This window comes from Notamacropus eugenii, chromosome 6 (genome assembly GCF_028372415.1).
Source record: "Notamacropus eugenii isolate mMacEug1 chromosome 6, mMacEug1.pri_v2, whole genome shotgun sequence".
NCBI lineage: Eukaryota > Metazoa > Chordata > Mammalia > Diprotodontia > Macropodidae > Notamacropus > Notamacropus eugenii.
This window is the reverse complement of record NC_092877.1, coordinates 52,784,438-52,803,667: the sequence shown is the minus strand read 5'-3', so window position 1 is coordinate 52,803,667 and position 19,230 is coordinate 52,784,438. Positions and strand designations below refer to the sequence as shown.

Here is a 19,230-nt window from a genome sequence, read left to right as displayed (position 1 = left end):
GTATTACTCTTATATTTCTGGTTTGCTTAATGCATCAGTGTCCCTTTTACTCTGGAGGTCAAGAGGATGCACTAATGATCATTTTAGGTGACCATCTCAACAAAGAGGCAGAATGAAATAAGAGATTCTGAGTCAAAGGAACAACTCCAGCTGCCTGGGTACACTGGACAAATCACTTCTCTCTTGGTTTCTTCTTCTGTACAATAAGGGGTTGGACTATATTTTTTTTGGGGGGGGTGTCAGGCTAGTGATTTTCTTGGTACAGGAAACTCCCTGTGAACAACCATCCTCAACCAATGCAAGCACCTCATCTGCAATTTATAGTCTTAGAGAACTACCAGGGACGCTGAGATTAAATTATCTGCCTAGATTCATTCAGAGACTAAACTATTTTAAAGCCTCCTTTCAATTCTAAATCCTATGATCCTATATTAACATATATGTATGTGTATATATATGTATGTGTGTATATATATAAATATCTATATCTATCTATATATCTATCTCTATATATAGTGCTTTACGAAGCACTTTCTTTACAGCAACACTGGGAGGTAAGTGAGCAGCAAGGCACATTGGAAATGATGGTGGATTTAGAGTCAGAAGACCTGAGTTCAAATCCTGACTGCCGTTTATTAACTATGAGAATCCACAAGTATTTATTAATGGCCTCCTATGTGCCAAGCATCTTGCTAAAAGATGGGGATTAAAAAGAAACGTAAAAACAGGTCCCTGGTCCCAACGAGCTCACATTCTAACGAAAAGAAAAGCAACAGTGGTTTCTGAATCCTTGATGGATCCTTTCAAATAATTTAACCTCTGGCGCTCAATTTCTTTCTCTTTGAAACACAAGGGGTGAATGACATGACGCTTCTAGCTCTAAATCTATGATGCTCTCCTCCTCTTTACAGACGTAGAAACTGAGTTTCAGAGGGAAAGGGACACACCTATGGGTTAGAAAATTTTTTTAGTGGCTAGCACTCAAACTCAAAGTCAAACCTTTTGACTTCAAGTCTAATGCTCACTCAATTTACTTCATTTCCCATCACCAAATATCAAGACTTATTGTGTGCCAGTCCCTGGAAAGATACACAGTTAGATACATACTAAGATTCTGTCCACATGGTACCTAGCAAGGTAGTAAGCCACACAGATAAATTACAAGAGAAATGCATTAGAGCAGTGCAAATAAAGGACTAAGTAAGGTCTGCAACAGAAAAGTGGGGGAAATATACTTTTGTTTTATGAAATGATAATCCAACTACCTTCCAGCTAACAGCCATACTCTAGGGGCATATGATAAGAAGAAATCAGATTTTGCACAAAGTAGAGGATTTCTTGCCAATTTAGAAAATCATTCCAATTCAACAGGAGAATGCTGGCTGCTCTCTCTAGAAAGGATACCTGTAGGAGGTGCATGTGAGATAAAATTCACCAGACAGCACTTTTCTCCTCTCTGCTCCCTACCCAAGATCCATCACAGCAAAGCACTCCCCACTATGGCTGTTTGCGTCAATTACAGCTGTTTAACTAAGAATCATGGAGCCATCCTTTGATCCTGGATAAGCTTCAGGGGATAACAGGAGCAGGGCTCTTTCCCTGAAAACCAATTTCATCTGCCTGATGTGGCACAAAAGGCCCCTCTTTCTTTCCCTGAAAGTTAGAATCAGAATTACTTACTAGGTTAAAAGGGGGGGAGGATGCAGAATTAATCAGCACCTGTCTTTCACTCAGTCACAGCCCTCTAACAGAGGACTGGTCTGAAACGCTACCTTTCTTATGTGAAAGAAAACCTGTAACAGCCAAAGGAATCTAGACTGACCAAAACACCCTAAAAAATCATAATAGTGATGGCAATTCAAATTTTCCATAGTATTTTAAAGTCATGGTATTTCGCTTACCAAAAAAAACAAAAACAAAAACAAAAACCCCAAACCCTGTAAGGCAGGGAAGTGAAGGCATTATTTTCCTTATTTGACAGGAGGACTATGAGGTTCGGAGGAGTTAAGTGATCTGCCCATGGTCACACAGCTAGTAATTGTTAGGAGCCCAAACCTGAACCAAGGTTTTCTGTCTTCCAAAGGCCAAAGCTCATTCTGCTATGCTCTTTTCCCCACTGACTGCTGTTAAACCATTCAGAATGGACAGACTAGGGGCAAAGAAGTTACATCTCACAGCAGCGCGCCCCCACGCTCCCCGCCCCCCTTCAAAAAAGAAAAAACAAAGAGACTCCAACCTTACATATACACAAAGCAAAATATATGATGGGTTAGATTTAGAAGACACATAATGAAACATGAAAAGGAAGCACCCCTCCCTCCCTCCCCCCAACCCGCCCTGTAGGAAAAGGCGAGGCATTTGTTCAACCCTCACTCCCAGCTCATTTCCAGCTCAAAAACATGAGCCTGACACAGAAAGACTCACACTGATGTTGGAAAGGAAAGGAGGGACCGCCCGGTTTGACTAGATAGAGTCCTCTCAGCAGTTCCATGTACTCACAGCACACGTGGCCGTACAATGGAGAGAGATTGGGTCTTTATCCTGGTGCACTGATTTTATTTAAAACGGATAAACAAACCTTGAGAGTGTCCCTCTCATTCCTCAAAAAGGTTAAAATCCTCCCACAGGTCTGGGAGCTTGGTGATCCTCAAGGAAGTTAAATTCCAGGGAGACACACACAGACACATATAGAAACACACAGAGCATTTGCTCTCCTTTGTTTAGGAGAGGGAACAGGAGGTGTGACCTGCATGACAAGTAACTTACTGCTCCCAGGCACGGTCCTTTCTATCCTGGACATGAAGGCAACTTGCGCAGTCCTCGGTCGTCTGCCCAGCTCTCAGCCTTTCCTTACACCTGCAGGCTTCCAGGTCTCCCTCAAAGCTAGCCCCTACTCCTGACAGTCTCCTCAGTGCCTCCACGGCTTTCTGACCCTTACGGGTCCAGCTTTCCATCTCTCCACCTGATTCCGTTTTCTCGGTCCCCGAACAGATCCTCTGTTGAGCTGGCTCTTTCCAAATCAGCTCTCCATGGAGACTTCCTTCCTCTATTTCCTGGCATCCAAGGCTTCTTTTCTCAAGTAAGCATTTCTTGCTCTTACCTCCCTCCTCTCTTGTCAATGCTGCCCCCCAAAGTGCATGACCACATCTGCTCTCTTATTTCCCTAAGGAATGCAGGGTTTTCCTGCAGAAGCCACCTCACAAGGGCTTTGACTTCAATGTGATTGTTTTTCTTTACCCCCTACCCCCACCCCCACCCCAGCTCTCCCACCTCCCAGACTCTAGATGAAGAAGGAGAAAGCTGAATCCATTGGGGTGCTAGATGGCAGGCTGAGAGGAGGTGACAGCAGGGAAGGGATAAAGAAAGCATGAAGCAAACCAGGGAAAAGGAGGCAGACTTCAGTACAACCTGGTGAGGAATAAACAGAGACAGGGTGGACCCTATTTATGAGGCAAGGTATCATTTGGCTCCTGAGACACACAGTGATAGACTTCAGCAATCGCAGCTACAGCTATCAGACAAATGAACATGTTCTCACATGCACTTAACGCAGCAAAGCTTTTTGTTATTTATGGATTCTTTGAGACACACCCGCATCCATCAGTAGTAACACCTTCAAATAGGAGGGATAACACTCTGTTCATACACTGGGTAGTATCAATACACACCCACCATTCAAGAAAAATTAAGTACCTACTGTGTGACATGCCAGGACCTGAACAAAAAGATGAAATAAGGGGAATTTTTTTTAAATCTAGAACTACAGATTGTTAGGCGTAGAAGCGAATTTAGAGGTCACTTGGTCCAATTCCCTCATTTTGTAGATATGGAATCTGAGGTGCAGAGAGTTAACTGTACTAGATCACACAGCTAGTCAGTCTTTGAGTTCAGCCACACAGCCTTCAAGAATCAGTTCGAGCCCTCCAGGAAGCCTTCTCTGACCATGTCCCAGGCCATAATCACTGAGATTTCCTTTCTCTAAAGCTCTGACAATCCATATGGACCATTTGACACGGAATAATATATCTTGCCTTTTAAAAAAAAATTTAACTTTTCATGCCATTGCATCTCTAAATAGGCTCATGAACTCCTTAATAGTAAAGGGCTCTACCTTATATTTCTCCACATCCCCTTTAGTTCTAATGTGTGACAAGATCCTGTAGACATTATGTGCTTCATAAATAAATATCTATGGAATGAATGGATCTGGCAAAGAAACACACAAGAAACCTATCCTTCCCCCCCAGAGCAGCTGCTGATCCTAAACAGCTGGATAAAACTCTGACTCCTGACAATACCCTTCTGAAAAAACTGAAGTTACAAGGGTTCAGGGTGGGGATGCTCCAAACTCTATAACCAGCAAAGGCAAGGTGGCCTTCTGTCATTATGAGACTGCCTACTTCCTTAAAGTTATGGAATATATAGTAGGGGTCTGAATTAAATTCAGTAGTGAGTAAAAATGGAATTTTGGAACTGAAAGATGCCAAATCCTCTCATTTTATAGATGGTAAAACTGAGACTCAGAGAGGAAATTACTTTTCCATTGTTATAGAGCAAATGACCTAGCTGAGGTGGCCCTAAAACAGTTTCTCTTTCACTCACAAGCCCAGCACAGTTTCCACTACAGTTTAAAGCCTCTTGTAATATTTCTGAATGATTTATTTCCTATTAAATTCCCATGTTGTCTCCCTAGTTAGACTGTGGGCTTCTTGAGAATAGGCACAATTTTTGCTTTTCTTTGTTGCTTTAGTGCTTAGCACAGTTCAGGCACTGTGTAGGCAGGCACACAGTAGGTCCTTAATAAATACCTGTTGACATGTAATAATAAAGCTAAAGGCTGCGGAAGTGAGAGAGATCCTAATGATTATCTAGGCCAGGGGTCTGGTGAAGTCTGGAGATATCTCAGAATAATGTTTATTACCTACATTCATAATTGGTGGTTGTTCAGTCGCTTCAGTTACGTCTGTCTCTTGTTTGCCATTTCCTTCTCCAGCTCATTTTAATTTTACAGATGAGGAAATTGAAGCAAAAAGAATTAAACAAATTGCAGCTAGTAAGTGTCTGAGACCAGATTTGAACTCAGGAAGATGAATCCTTTGGAGTCTAGGTCTGGCACTCTCATCACTGCACCACCTAGCTGCCCTATTCAGAACTGGAGGAAATGCTAAATTTCAGTAAGAGGTTAGTTAAAGATACACACACACTTACAGACAGACAGACAGACAGATAGACACACACACACACACACACACACACAGATGTAATTTTCCCCCTCATCTGAGTCCACAGTCTCCCTGAAATCTCTCCATGGACTTCAAGTTAAGAATCCCTGTTCTAGGCCAAGGAGGACATTAAGACCCAGAGAGATTGCCCAAGGTTACCCAGCAGCCAAGATGCTAGTCTGAGTCATCTACAGTCTCTACTGTCTCTCATTTTTATAGTACCTGAGACAGTGTTTACTAAATGCCTGTTGACTATCTGACTAGACTGAGTCCGGGTCACATCTCCATGACTTACAAGCTCTGAGATGTATTTTCTATATCTGTAAAATGAGAAAAATAACATACCACTACTTGCCTCACAAAATTGTCCAGAAAATACTTTAAAAACCTGTCAGTGCCATAGCAGTGTGAACATGTATTCTACATGTACTGTGCTCTACAGTTCAGCCCAGTGAGGAGAGTGCTGGACTTGGAGTCAGGAAGACCTGAGATCAAATCCTGCCGTGGATATTTTGAAGATGTGTGACTTAGGGCACCGTCTTTCACCCTCAGTTTCCTTATCTGTAAAATGGGGATAACAGCACCTACTTCTAGGATTTTGAGGATCTAATGAAGTAATATATGAAAAGTTCAATGCTAACTATTATTGTTATGATTTTTGCTATTTCCCGCCTCTCATCTGACTGACTCTTCACATTCCTCAGAGGTATTATCTGCCTTTAACAAAGGAGGAAATCTGGGCTCTGAGAAGTAGCAAAGTGACTGTCTAGGGAAACCCAATTTATCAATGGCAGAGCCACTTATGACTGGAGGGCCTGAAAAGATTCAGTCCTTGTCTGCAAGATACTTATACTCTTGTAACCAAAAAAGAAAGGAAAATATCCTCCAAAAACATAATAATAACTCGAAGCATCCTCCAGTATCCACCTCGGCACATAAGGGAAGAGAAAAGGAGACTGGAAAAGGGAATGTATTGGATTCAGGAGAGATGGGGCTGGGTGCAAATCCCTCCATTTCCTCTGGCTGTGCAGTTAGGCTGTGGACTCCGTGAAAGCAGAGACTGCCTCCTGCCTATGCTTAGCACAGTACTGGCATACAGTAGGCACCTAAGAACTGCTTACTGACTGGTTGACAGTTCACAGAAGAGATTCACTAGAGGTTTCTTACAGGGTTGGGTTGGGTCAGACAGAAGAGAAGTTTAACTTGACCTTCAGAGACTAAGGTCTTGAAGATGAAAAAGAAAGGGGGCACTCTGAATGTCCCTGGATCATTAGTTATTCACAATGATTTTTCTCACACCACAACAACTTATAACACAATGCAATAATGATAATGATAAAAACATACTGTGCTAAGCCTTTTACAAATACCATCTCATTTAATGTGTTCATAACCCTGAAAAGTAGGTGCTGTTACTACCCTCATTTTACAACTGAGGAAACTGAGGCAAACAAGCAGCTTGCACAAAGGCTCCACTTACTTAGCCACCTAGCTGTGTTATACTTTCCAAAGCACTTGCATTACTGCTTTTTCTGAGGAAGATAAAGTTGAAACTTCCCACCACCCCAAAATAACTGGTGGTTAGAAAACAACATTTGGAAAATGTAGTTTAATGCAGCCCTTCCCAAATTTCACTTTGTCTCCAACTGGCCATTGCAGAGCACCAGGATGCAGTGTGGGAGGCTGTTGCTGCCCAGCTGAAAAGTTAGACCCAATCTTCTAAAGCATTCCCCACTCTCCCTAGCCACACAAACTCCATCAGATTACATAAGGCCTGGCTGAGCTGAAGCTCTAACTGCAAGGCTTTACCTTCCCTAGGTTAAGAGAGCTGAATTTGGCTGTGTTCAGAGGCTGCTCTCCAATACAAATGTTGCACAAGGATGTGAATCCCTGTTTGCTGAGAGGACTCTAAAATAAAGTTCTCACATGCAGTCCACTGAGCCACAGCTGCCCTTCCTTCTCAGGCAGCCTGCCTGGTTCTAGAACAGTCCTCGTCAATGGAGCATTGTGACCCTAGTATATTCACATCTGGTGATAACTCAGCCCAAATTCCATGTGGCAGCTAATGCCACAGCTATTATTCCTAATCTGATTCTCATAAGAGGCAGGATCTGTCATAGCACAAGAGATCAGAAGACTCAGTTCAGCTTAACAGAAAACTTATTAAGTACCTGCCATCGTACAAGACCTGGTGCTCTACTTGGGGATACAAACTTGGAAAATGACACACTCTCTTCCCTCAGGGGGTTTACTATTTGCTGGGGGAATGACCAGTACAGAGGATGACTTACAGTAGAGTGTAATCATTGGGACAAAGCAGTAATGTAGGCAAAGTTCTCTAGAAAAATCTGGGGAGGGAGAGGATTGAGGAACATTTTATGGAGGAGGTCTGAACTGGACCTCGAGGGACAAAACAGTTTTCAACAGGCAGAGATGAAGAAAGAGTAAGTTCCAAGCACAGAGAATGGACTGTAAAAATGAACAAAGGTCAGAGGAGAAAGGTCTAAAATTAGAAAACAGAGAACTGGATCATAGCATGTATATGAAGCAGAATACAGGAACAGGGATGGAAAAATAGAGTGAAACCAGATTATGGGGGACCTTAAAAATCATGATTAGGGGCTCACTTTATTTAACAGGGGGCTCTGAGCAGAAGAGTGACATGGGCAGATACTTGTCTTGGGACGATAATTTTGGCAGCCACATAAATGGACTGATGAAGGGATACAGTGGTGAGAGGAAAGGTCCACCACACCCAAAAGTTGAGACTGTCCACTGAGTATGCCCCCGAGAGTTCATCAGAGATGCTACTGGAGACATCATTTCCTGTGAATTTCTTGGTGCACTGTTATGAAGTGAAAAAAGGGGGAAGTAGCATAAGGCACAACGCCCAACACTCAGTATTGCAAAGTATGGGGGGAAGGGGAGAGAAACAAAGCATGAGGGAAATTCAGCTGCTTTTGCACAACAACTGCATCATCTTGTATTTTCAGGAAAAATCAGTGGAACTTCCCAACCGACGTCTGAGAGCTTCTTTACAGTGAGACTGACTTACAAGAAAAAACCAAAGCCAAGATTCTGCCCTTGGTCCTGACTGGCACTCAACTCAATTTTAATGATTATTTAATGGATACCTCTTGAATTCCCAGTCGCAGGGAAGATGGTAGTGGTACCTAACATACAGCTAACATCTATAGAGAGATTTAAGGATTATTTTGCTAGCCATGCACCAAAACAAGACGCATCCATTTACCCAAATGAGATTTTCATCTCATGTGATCCTCCAATAACCCTGTGAGATAGGCAATATTTTGATCCTTATCGGACAGGCAATATTTTTATCCTTATCTTAGCCATAAGGAAACTGAGGCTGGGAAAACAAGTGTATGAGGCAGGATCCAAACTCAAAATCTTTCTGACTTTAATTCCAAGTCTATCCCCATACCACCTTGCCCTGGAGGGAAGTTGAGGAGACTCCAGTTCCACAGGGGTAGTGAAAGAGAGAATTGCTATCTCTTTCTATAGTTAAGTTGCTGGATTCTCATTTCCTCCTACCTTCGTCATATCCATTTTTAGAGCTAGAAGCAAGAGGGGCACCTCTAAATTGGTGAGCAGGGAAAGGTACCCTATGATTCCAAGCTCACTGAGAGAACTTTAAAATAAAATTCTCACATGCAGTTCACCAAGTCCTAGCTCTTCTTCCTTCTCTTTCCTGCTTCTAGAACAGGCTTCTCAATGGAGCCCTGGGACTCTGGTATGTTCACCTCTGGTGAGAATCCATCCCAAGGTAGTAGGAACACAGGGGACAGGGGAGGGTAGAAACAGTGGGGATGAGAATATTCAGGGCTTTCTAGAATAGGAGGCAGGGTTTCAATTCAAACCATTCGAAGGGTTGAACACATCAAAGAGGGACAAAATGCCAGGGTGCTGTGGCCAGGTGCTGTCTTCAGCTTTTGCCAAGGAGAGAGGACAGGCATTCATACAACTACAATGTGAAAATACAGTACATATGTACTATACATATACACAGTACATAGTACAATGAAAAAAAAAGTACACAGGGGAAGGGCACAGTTGAGTTGAATATTATAAAGCACAGACCACCATGTTATGGTAGGACACTTGTATCCAAGCTCTGCTCTGAAGTGACTGTGGGGCCTGGGTCCCATTTTCCTCAACTGTAAAATGGGGTTCAAAAAAATCAGAGCTTTGGAGCTGGAAGAGACCTTAGAAGTTATAGCATTGCCCCCCTCCCCACCGCCGACACTCACATACACACTACCACTACCACCACTACCACCATTTTAAAAATGAGGAAATTGAGGCCCAGAAGTTAATCTGCTTTGCCTACTTCATCAGGTTGTAAAATGGGTAAAGGGTAAAACAGGGAAATAATGTATGTGAAAAGGCTTCAATAATTCTGTAGTGGAATATTCATCATAAGGAGTGATTATTTTTTCTTTTTTAAATCTCCAGCAATAACTTAGTGGATGGATTTCTAAGATAGGAAGGTTTACCTGAAAAGTGAATTAGATGATTATAGATAAGCTGTCCCTGGACCCATGAATCCAGGAGCTCCATCCAGGGAAGAAGATATCACATCTCTTAAGTCTAGGGTCAGAGTCAACAGAAACTTTCTGACATACCACACCAGGCCCTTGTATGTATATATGTACACATACGTACACAGATGTGCACACAAATATGCACAAATACAGGCAAAACTGAACTGAGGGTCGGGAGGAATTGTGTAGGTCAGTTGGACAGAAGCTTTCTGCAACTCTGCGGGAAACGCAGTCCCAAAGCTGAGCATAGGACTTCCGGCTCAGTCTTAACCATGAGAAAGTAGAAGAACACCTCCTGCCTTCACTGAAGGGGAAGCCACAGGGCAATCCCCTCCCCTTATCACACTGCAAATGAGGTAAGGAAGCCAGCATTGTCTGGGTGAGAAGTTGGGGAAGCTCTGGTTCCACTAGGGAGTGAAAAGGAGAGAATTACTACTGCTTTCTAAAGAGTTAAGTTGCTGGCTCCACGGCCCCCCTGCCTGTCACATCTGTTGTTCAGAGCTAAAAGAAACCTTAGAGATGCATAGAGATTATAGACACCTGCAAAACTGCAGGACACTCCCCTTCCCACACTTTGGGGTATAATGAAAAGTTTGTTGGACTTGGGATTAGAAGACACAGTTATAGACCTTCAGCCACACAATTTCTCTCTCTAGACCCTAGCATCCTCAGCTATGAAGCGCAGGGACTAGATGCCCTTTAAGTACCAACCCCTCCAAATCCCTAAATCCAGATACATTGAATGAGTGATGAATCACACAGGAGCAGTCAGATGGAATGTAATTGCAGTCTATATGGACCTCTTGCTTTCCTATCCCTAAAGTTCACCCCAGCCCTGCTTTATGGCATCTCCCCAGACCTTTCCTTTTGGTACTTGAGCCCATTCAACTCAACAGCTTGGTTCTCTGTCATCTTCTCTTCCGTATTCTGCCTTTTCTTGTGGAACTTGTCATATTCTGCCTTGTATTATAATTATCTGAATCTATAGCCACTGCAAATTCCCTAAGGACAGACACTGGGTGTTTTCTGAATGTTGTAGACTCCTACTCATAGATCAACAAATATTTTTCCAATTGAACTTTATGTCACCCACAACACCTTGCACTTAGGAGCACTAGGTAAATGACTTAAAAAAAATGAACTGATTTACTACCGTATATGATAGTAAAAGGTCTTAAATTATTTTGTAATTGACTCATGTTAGTCTTTTCTCCCCCAGAGATGAAAGAGGGCTAAAGTTATCTTCTTTGGGCTCCCCAATGACACTTAAAGGAAAAAGTGTCATATCAAGAAGACATCCTAGGGTTCTGCCTCACACTCGTCAGATTAGCAAAATGACAAAAAAAGGAAAATGACGAATGTTGATGGGGCTGTGGGAAAATAGGCACATCGATGTATTGTTGGTGGAGCTATGAATTGGTCCAACCACTCTGGAAAACAATTTGGAACTATGCCTGCAGAGTCACTAAACTACATATCCTCTGACGCAGTGATAATATATCATTAGGCTTATATATAACAAAAGAGATCAAAGGAAGAGGAAAAGGACTTACACATGTAAGCATATTTGTAGCAAATCTTTTTGTAGTGGTAAAGGACTAGACATTAAAAGAGTACTTATCAACTGAGGAATACACAAAGAGAAGGAGAGTAGGTAGGAAATCCAGACAGACAGGAGAGCTTGGAAAAAAAAGATGCTGCATGTATCCTATAGTTAAGAGAGAAGCAAATGGTATGTGGTATGAAGTCGTGGTTGCCTGAGTGGTCCTCTTTTCCTGTTCTGCTTTTTACTTGGAGGTGCTTATTTTATTTGGTATTTAAGATCAGAATAGAGAAAATAAAAATAAGAAAAACCAGACATATCAAGCCTGTGAAAATTTAGGAAGTGAAGTACTTTTGGGAAATATTTGTATGCAACTTTTCCCTGACCAAACCAATAATCCCAAATATGGTTCCCTCCCTTTCCACCCCTACCTCTTCCCCACAAAAGAGAAGTTGTATGATGTGGTACACTGGACTTAGCCAGGAGACTTCAGTTTGAATCCTAGTTCAGACATTTATTAGTTATGCGAATCATATGAAAAATGAAAATAATACACTCCCTCCCTCACAGGACTGTGACTGCTATATAAATGGAATTAATATTTATGTGATTTTTCTCATTTAGAAAGCTTCTGGGATCTGATGGTAAAGGGTACCCAGACCAACCCAAATTGAGACGGAACCCTTCTTTTGGTCCTTCCATGTTACCTCTTCCTGTAACCCACCTGGGCTGCCCACAAAGACTCTAGACAGAGTGCTCCATTTCAGGTCATATTCCCCCAAAAGTGAAATGAAAGAAACTGTATCAAGGCTTAGTATGACTGTCTTTGACTCCAAATTTGGGTCTAGAAATACTAAAGCTGAAGTGCTCCAATCCCTTGTTGGGGAAGTCAAAGTACAGCTCATGTGATAGCATATTAAAGTGGGAGATATGGTGGGCACTGGTGGATTTGGAATCAGAAGACCCGGTTGCAGAGCCTCAGTTTCTCATCCTTAAAATGGGAATAGTGTTGACACTAGCTACCTGAAATGGCAGTTGTAGAGAAAGTATTCTGTAAACCTCAGACCCTTATAGAGATGGAAGTTGCCATGACTATGGAGACCTGCCCTCTTATTCACAGTTGACTTGAATTATGGTGACTGGGTAGTTTGAAGGAGGAAAAATACAGTTCTAGAAAATTCCTGTTAACATGGAGAGGCCTTAGTTTTAGCTGCCAATAGTCCAGGGGGATTTTCTATAGGATCCAGATGTGAGGGTCATTCCCTTTTGAGAGAGGTTCATACTATAAACTCTAGGGGAAGGAAATATGCATTGGTTGCTATGTGACATTTCAACTCATGAATTCATAGATTTAGATAGAAAGATAGATAGATGGATGGAAGGGCCCTTAAAGATAATCTAATCCAACTCTCCTACCCCATTTAGCCAACAAGGAGAATGACGCTTAGAGAATGACTAGCCCAAGGTCACATACATAAGTGGTAAGTAGCACAGTTGGGAATGGAACCTAGGTCCTCTGACTCCCAATAGGATGCTCTGTTTACAATTCAACTTGCTTCTGATTTCCAGTGCACCACCTGCTCTTTGAGAAATCAGGATAAAAGATACCACTTTTCAAGGAAGAGGGAAGTATAGACAGTCAAAAGAAAGTTCAGATTTGGGAAGGAGTTAAAAGGTGTCCATATTGTTATTTATTCCCTCTCTTCTCTCCCCTCCTCAACACATTTTTATTGAAACACCATTAAATTATGAGCTCCCTGAGGGCAGGGAAGTCTTTTGCCTTTCTTTATATTACTAGTGCTTAGTACAATACCTAGTATACAGCACCTGGCACATAGAAAATGCTTAAAAAGTGCTTATTGACTCATATTCTGAAAGGCCAACCAGCTCCCTAGGGTAGTTCTGGATCTCTTAAATAAGCTCTAAGTCTATGAACTCATGAGTTGACATGCCACATAGCAGCAGTCAAAGGATGTTTATGGTCCAAACCTCTCTCTCCTCAAGGTCTCTGGTCAGGTAGGAACAGGATGAAAATTATACTTTCACATCTGGAACCTACAGAAAATCCCCTTGGGTTGTTGGTAGCTAAAGCCAAGAGCCCCCTAAGACAGCAGGAACTCCAGGGAGCTGTAGGATTCTTTCCTTTAGCTTTCCCAGCCACCATAGAAAGGTGAGTCTATAAAAATGAAAGCAAGTTCCATTGACTCTCTGGGCCTTAGTTTCTTCATCTGTAAAATGAAAGGGGTGGAGTGAATGATCTCTAAGAACTAGCTCTGACACTAAGTTCTAATACTGTTCTAACTCTGAAATTCCATTCTCTAAGGTCCTATTTCATGTCCTAAGTTCCCTTCTAGCTCTGTCTGACATTCTGCGTTCTAAGGTGCCTTCCAGCTCTGACATTCTATGCTTATGTCTCAGCATTGCAAGAAATCTGGTAAACTTAAAATCTCACAAAGAAGAAAAGGATAATTAGAAAGCTTGCTAATTTTGTCTTGCCTATTAGTTTGTAAATTCTCTGAGGGTAGGTATATGAACACATGCACACACACACACGTGTGCACCCACATACATCTTTTAATTTTTTTGTTAGGAATTAGTGAGTCTTCATTTAAGAAGTACTGAATATCGGTTCTGCTAAGTGACATTAATTCAAGTGGTCCCAAGAACCTTCTTGGGATAGCTGAGCTGAAAACAGTTAAACCAATGAGTCTTAAATCTCTTGGATTTCACGGGTTTATGGAAGAGCAAAACAGCAGCAAATATTCACAAGGCAACTACCCATTGAAATAATTGTTTTTGGTCCAAAGACACCCTCACCAAGATGTGTTTCATATTTATCAAGCTTCAGTCCTCTATAGTGAGAAATACACACACAACCCATTAAATGTCACTGTGACACTTACTGTGAACATCAGTACACTCCAGAAGCGTCTTTGGTGTTTTGGGTTGTACCTGTCTCCAGCTATACAGCACTTTACTGCTACAAAGCATTTTACTAACTCAGTGTTACTATACCTCATGAGATAGGTAGTATGAGCACTATTATCCTCATTTTATAAAAACAGAGGCTCAGAAATGAACTGACTTTGCTAAGACCCCACAGTTAATAAGGGAAAAAACCAAAGCTTGAACAGGAAGCTCCTGATTTCATGCCTACTTTTATTTCCACTGGACTATAAGCTCCTTGATGGTAAAGAGACTATGTTGTTTTTCACCTTTGTATCCCCAGTGCCAAATATAATCTGTTACTCACTGCAAATATTTAATAAATGTTGAATTGAATTTGAACTACACTACAATTTCTCCAGCATGTCTGAATCTAGAACCTTATTCTTGAACAGTACAGCTAGGTCTGTACTCATTTGGATAATGAATCCACATGAAGTAGTCTGATTATTTGAATTGGAAACGAATATTTCTATAGGGCTAGAACCAAACACCATATTCTCGTGTAATTATACTTGCCATGTTCTACATATTATATTTCACACTATTCAAAATATAATTATTTGTAAAACATGGTAATTGGTTCCATCCCAACAGAAATATCCAGTGCAAATTCAAATAATAGGACCTCTTTATGGGATTTATTATTCACAGAAATTGGGATATAGCTGTATGCCAGAGAAACGTTTTGCAAGTTTCCTCTCTTTTTTGGGCCTCAGTTTTCTTATTTGGGAAATGGGAGGGTTGGATGAAATCATGGCTAAGTTTCCTTATTGCTCAAATATTCTATAATCCCATTTCAAATTCCTAATAATTAATTCTGTCTATGTTTTGCAAAATAGTGAGTTCTTCTATCTTTCATCACTGAAAATCTTCAAGTGGACAACAGATGACTATTTTGTTGGGGATGCCACTGTATAGAGTTCCTATTCAGATAAGGGTTGGACTAGATTAACTCTGAGGTCTGGCCCTCTACTCTTAACCATCAGAACATGGGAGTTAGTTATTTAACTTCTCTGAGCCTCAGTTGCCTGATCTGTAAAATGGTGATGGTAATATATTACTTAACTCACAAGGATACTGATAAGAAAGTACTTGATAAACTTCAAAATGCTATGGAAATAAAAGTTACTTGTATTATCATCATCATGCTCATCACTATTTTAAGCTCTAAGGAGGGTAGAACAGGAGCTCTGGATTCCTGGTTTCCCACCCGAACTGTACACTCCCATCACACAGTTACATAAAGCAGCATGCTGTATTGGAGAGAACACTGGAGTTATAAGGCTAGAGAGAATTCTGGCTCTGCTTCTTTCAACTCATGAGAACTTGGGCTAATCAGTCTCCCTGGGCTCCATTTTCCTAATCTTTAAAATGAGGAGAATGGATGAGGCAATCTCTAGAATTCCTTCCAGTTGGAAATCCTATGAGTCCTTTGACCATGAAGATACATCTTAAGGCAAATGCTATTACAAGTAGGAGAGAGAAAAAAGGCAGAAAAGGATCTTGTTCCCCAAGACACTAACCTGAAAGTATTTATTCTACACATGGTTTTCCTGCTGTAGGTTGGATTCAGTACGAATTTTCTTTGTATCGATGAATCCATCAATTTCTCAGAGTCTGGGAGAAGAGACAAGTGAGGGCATCCTCCATTCTCCTGTGGACCTGATAGATGCACATGCCATGAAGTTCCCCTCAGGGGCTCCTGAGCTAGGTTTTGGTCAAGTTGGCTGTTGTGCAGTGACTAGTTTCCTTTGGGCTGTTGAACAGTGACTAGCTTCCTTTGCTTTCTGTCTGACTTCCTGTTGCTCAGGGGGTATGAAGGAAAGGGGGCGGGGAGGGCCACTGGCCAGTCACACGCAAAGCCCCACATTTCCTGACTTTCCTCAAGCAGTGTGAAGAATCTGAAACTTGAGAGAGTGCTGGCAGCCAAGGTCTAACTCATTTCTACTTACGTGAAATTAAAAAAAAAAAAACCAAACAACTCACCACCAAAATCCAAACAGTTTTTGACACTTATTTCATTGGGCTAGGTGGGAGAAGAGAAGGATAGGGGGAGGGTCAGAAAAGGCTAAAATGAAAGACAGATTTTATATAACTTCATAACAAATTGATAAAACTATGGATTGAAACACTAATATTTAAAACTACAACCAAATGTTTTCCATTTCATATTGTCCCCATAAAATAAAGTGTGGGAAGAAGGGGAAATTGGCTAAATCCTACGCAGAGATGCACAATCACTCGTTGTTAATGCCCAAACCACAAAGTTTTAAGTGTTTTTCCCCCAAACAAGCAAACTACTGTACAGGATAAAGTCTTTGAAGAGAAAAAAAAATGTCTGTCCATTTATCTTTCTAAATCCCCATATTATATTCCTTTAGGAATTTCATAAGCTAAATCCCATCCAAAAGCATTCAAAATTCTTTATAAACCATTTCCCTCTGATCTTTCCAGTCTTCTTACACCATCCTCCTCCCTCATAACCTCTGTAATCTAGTGACACTGGCATCTTTGCTGTTCCACAAACAAGTTGTCCCTTGTGCCTGGAATTCTCTGCTTCCTCAGCCCCCCTCTTAGCTTCCCTACCACCCTCCAAGTCCTAGATGAGATCACATCTTCTCCAAGAAGCCTTTCCCAATTCCGCTTAGTGCTACCCCTCCTTTCTACGGATTACCTCCAATTTTCCCAGCATATGTCTTGTCTGTACATAGTTGTTTACATGTGAGCTCCTTCAAGGTAGGAACTGGCTTTTTGCCTTTGTATTTCCAGTACTTGGCACAGCGCCTGGCTTGAACACCTTTAGTAACAACAGGGAGGTCAGTCCCTAACAAGGCACTAGGTTCTCTGATACCTTTGATTATTAGGAATGTCAAATATGAGCCAAAATCTCTTTCCTATAAATCACACTTGTTAGTTCCAGGTAACAACCACTCACATTTCTTTTTTTTTGCGGAGGGGGGAGAAGGAAAGCAATCTGAGTGAAGTGACTTGCCCAGGGTCACATAGCTGGTAAATGTCTGAGGTCAAATCTGAACTCAGGTTCTCCTGACTCCAGGGCCAGTGCTTTATCCACGGCACTACCTTGTTGCCCCTCACATTTCTATAGCACTCAAAGGTTTATAAAGTATTTTCTTTATATCAATCCTATGATTTAGGAAGTGCAAATATTGTCATTCCCATTTTACAGATGAAGACACTAAGGTTCAGACAGATTAAGTGATACTCCCTGGGTCACTTGGATAATAAGCACTGGATCTGGGAATAAACCTTCAGCCTTTCACACAGGGGTCATTCAGGTAGATATTTGAGGAAAGTTATCTTGCCCTTCCTTACACTTTAGCTAACCGGTCACTCAGCCTCTAGACCTTGTGATAACAAATATTTACCAAATATCTCTTATGTGCCCATGTTAAAGCTAGGCAGCAAGAAATATTAGGAGAAAAAAAAGATAGTCCCCACTCTAGGAAGCTTAGAGTCTAGTAAGACAGGCAAGATATGCCCACCTAACACAGGTAACAATAAGAAGGCAGTAATTCAGTTTGACTTGGGAGCCACAGTCTTGTGTCCTAGGACTCTTGGAGACAGTGCTAGCCTACACATGGTATGTTGCTCTCTTCTCCCCCAGCCCTCATCACCCTGCCTGACTGGGTTCTGAGGTACTTTCCCAGCTCCGCTTCTTGACCCCTGATGGTTTGCAGGACCCCTGACGGTTTGCAGAACTCAAAGACAGACCCACCTAGGCAACAGGGAGTAATGAAAATAAGTCCTCCCCTGCTGGAAGACTGACCTAATCCTTAAACCCCTTCCCCCCAATTTTCAATGCTCCTGGAAACTCATAAGGATTTTACACTTCTTACACAAGCTGAGGATTCCTGCTTTCCAAACTCACTCTATCAACCAGCAGGTGCAGGTGCAAAGACCTTGGTGAGAGCAGCCCCAACCCTAAGCAATCTCAAAGTCTCCCACTTGGCACAGCAACTCTAGCTCACAGCTAGGGTACTCTTAGTGCTCCCATCTGTGAGCAGAAAAATGGCTAGTAAATTAAAACAGAACAAAAACGAACAAACAACCCTCAACAACTCTGCAACTAAATAAAGATCCTCAGGACAAAAAAGACCCTAAAGTCCTTCCCTTCCCTTCCCTTCTCTTCTCTTTCCTTCCCTTTCCTTCCCTTCCCTTCCCTTCTTCCTTCCTTCCTTCCTTCCTTCTTTCCACAACTAATGAATACCTGAGGGAAAAAACACCAAATTTGGGAGATAAAGTAAGAAATATAAACATTATTTCTGAAAAAGAAAAGAAAAACAACATATCCAATAATGTAGGTGGAGACAATTTTCCACAGGAGACAAGATCAGGCAATACTGATGCAATGGAAAGAACGCTGAATCGGAATTCAGATTTTAGTCCTGTTCTTTATTGCTTATGTAGCCATAGGAAAGTCACAACCTCTCTGGGCTTCGGATCCTTCAACTATAACATAAAGGGGTCAGTGTCAATGACCTCGAAGGCTCCTTGACAGACAGAACATGTAGGATCCTAGCAAGGCAAGATTGATCCTAGGTTTGATTCATCATCACAAAATTATAAAATTAAAGCATTACAAAGACAAAGGAAAAATTATCTAATTGTTAAGAAAGGAAAAGTTATACTCACAGGAGCAACACTGGGCTCTTCAAAAAACATCAATGGACAAATGCCAAAACTGAACAAAAAGAAATTTTAAGTATTTTTGAAAACAGGACTGGATACCCAAAATCACATGCCCTGGAAATATGACTGTATTGTTTGAAAACAGAATCAGTCTGCAAACATTTATTAAACATTACATGCCAGGCACTGTGCTAAGCCTTGGGCATATGAAAAAGGCAAAAAAGTAAAAAAGCAGTTACAACTCATCAATATACTTATGGGTTAACAAAAACAACAATATGTTTCAACCCTATTACTTTTA

At 41.5% G+C, this 19,230-nt stretch overlaps 1 protein-coding gene across 4 annotated transcripts in view; it reads right to left on the bottom strand.

Annotated features, from left to right (window-relative positions):
* The window catches only part of SH3BP2 (SH3 domain binding protein 2), a 100,735-nt gene that overhangs the window by 16,576 nt on the left and 64,929 nt on the right, over nucleotides 1-19,230 (bottom strand). The window contains exon 1 of one of the 4 annotated variants that reach the window (XM_072620055.1): nucleotides 15,803-16,016. The exons of 2 other annotated variants lie outside the window; for them this stretch is intronic. In XM_072620055.1, the coding sequence (XP_072476156.1) occupies nucleotides 15,803-15,882 (80 nt within the window). In that variant the 5' untranslated portion in view covers nucleotides 15,883-16,016. Of the gene's footprint in view, nucleotides 1-2,766; nucleotides 3,053-15,802; nucleotides 16,017-19,230 lie in introns of those variants that run through there. One more of the 4 variants, XM_072620052.1, reaches the window with a different exon arrangement.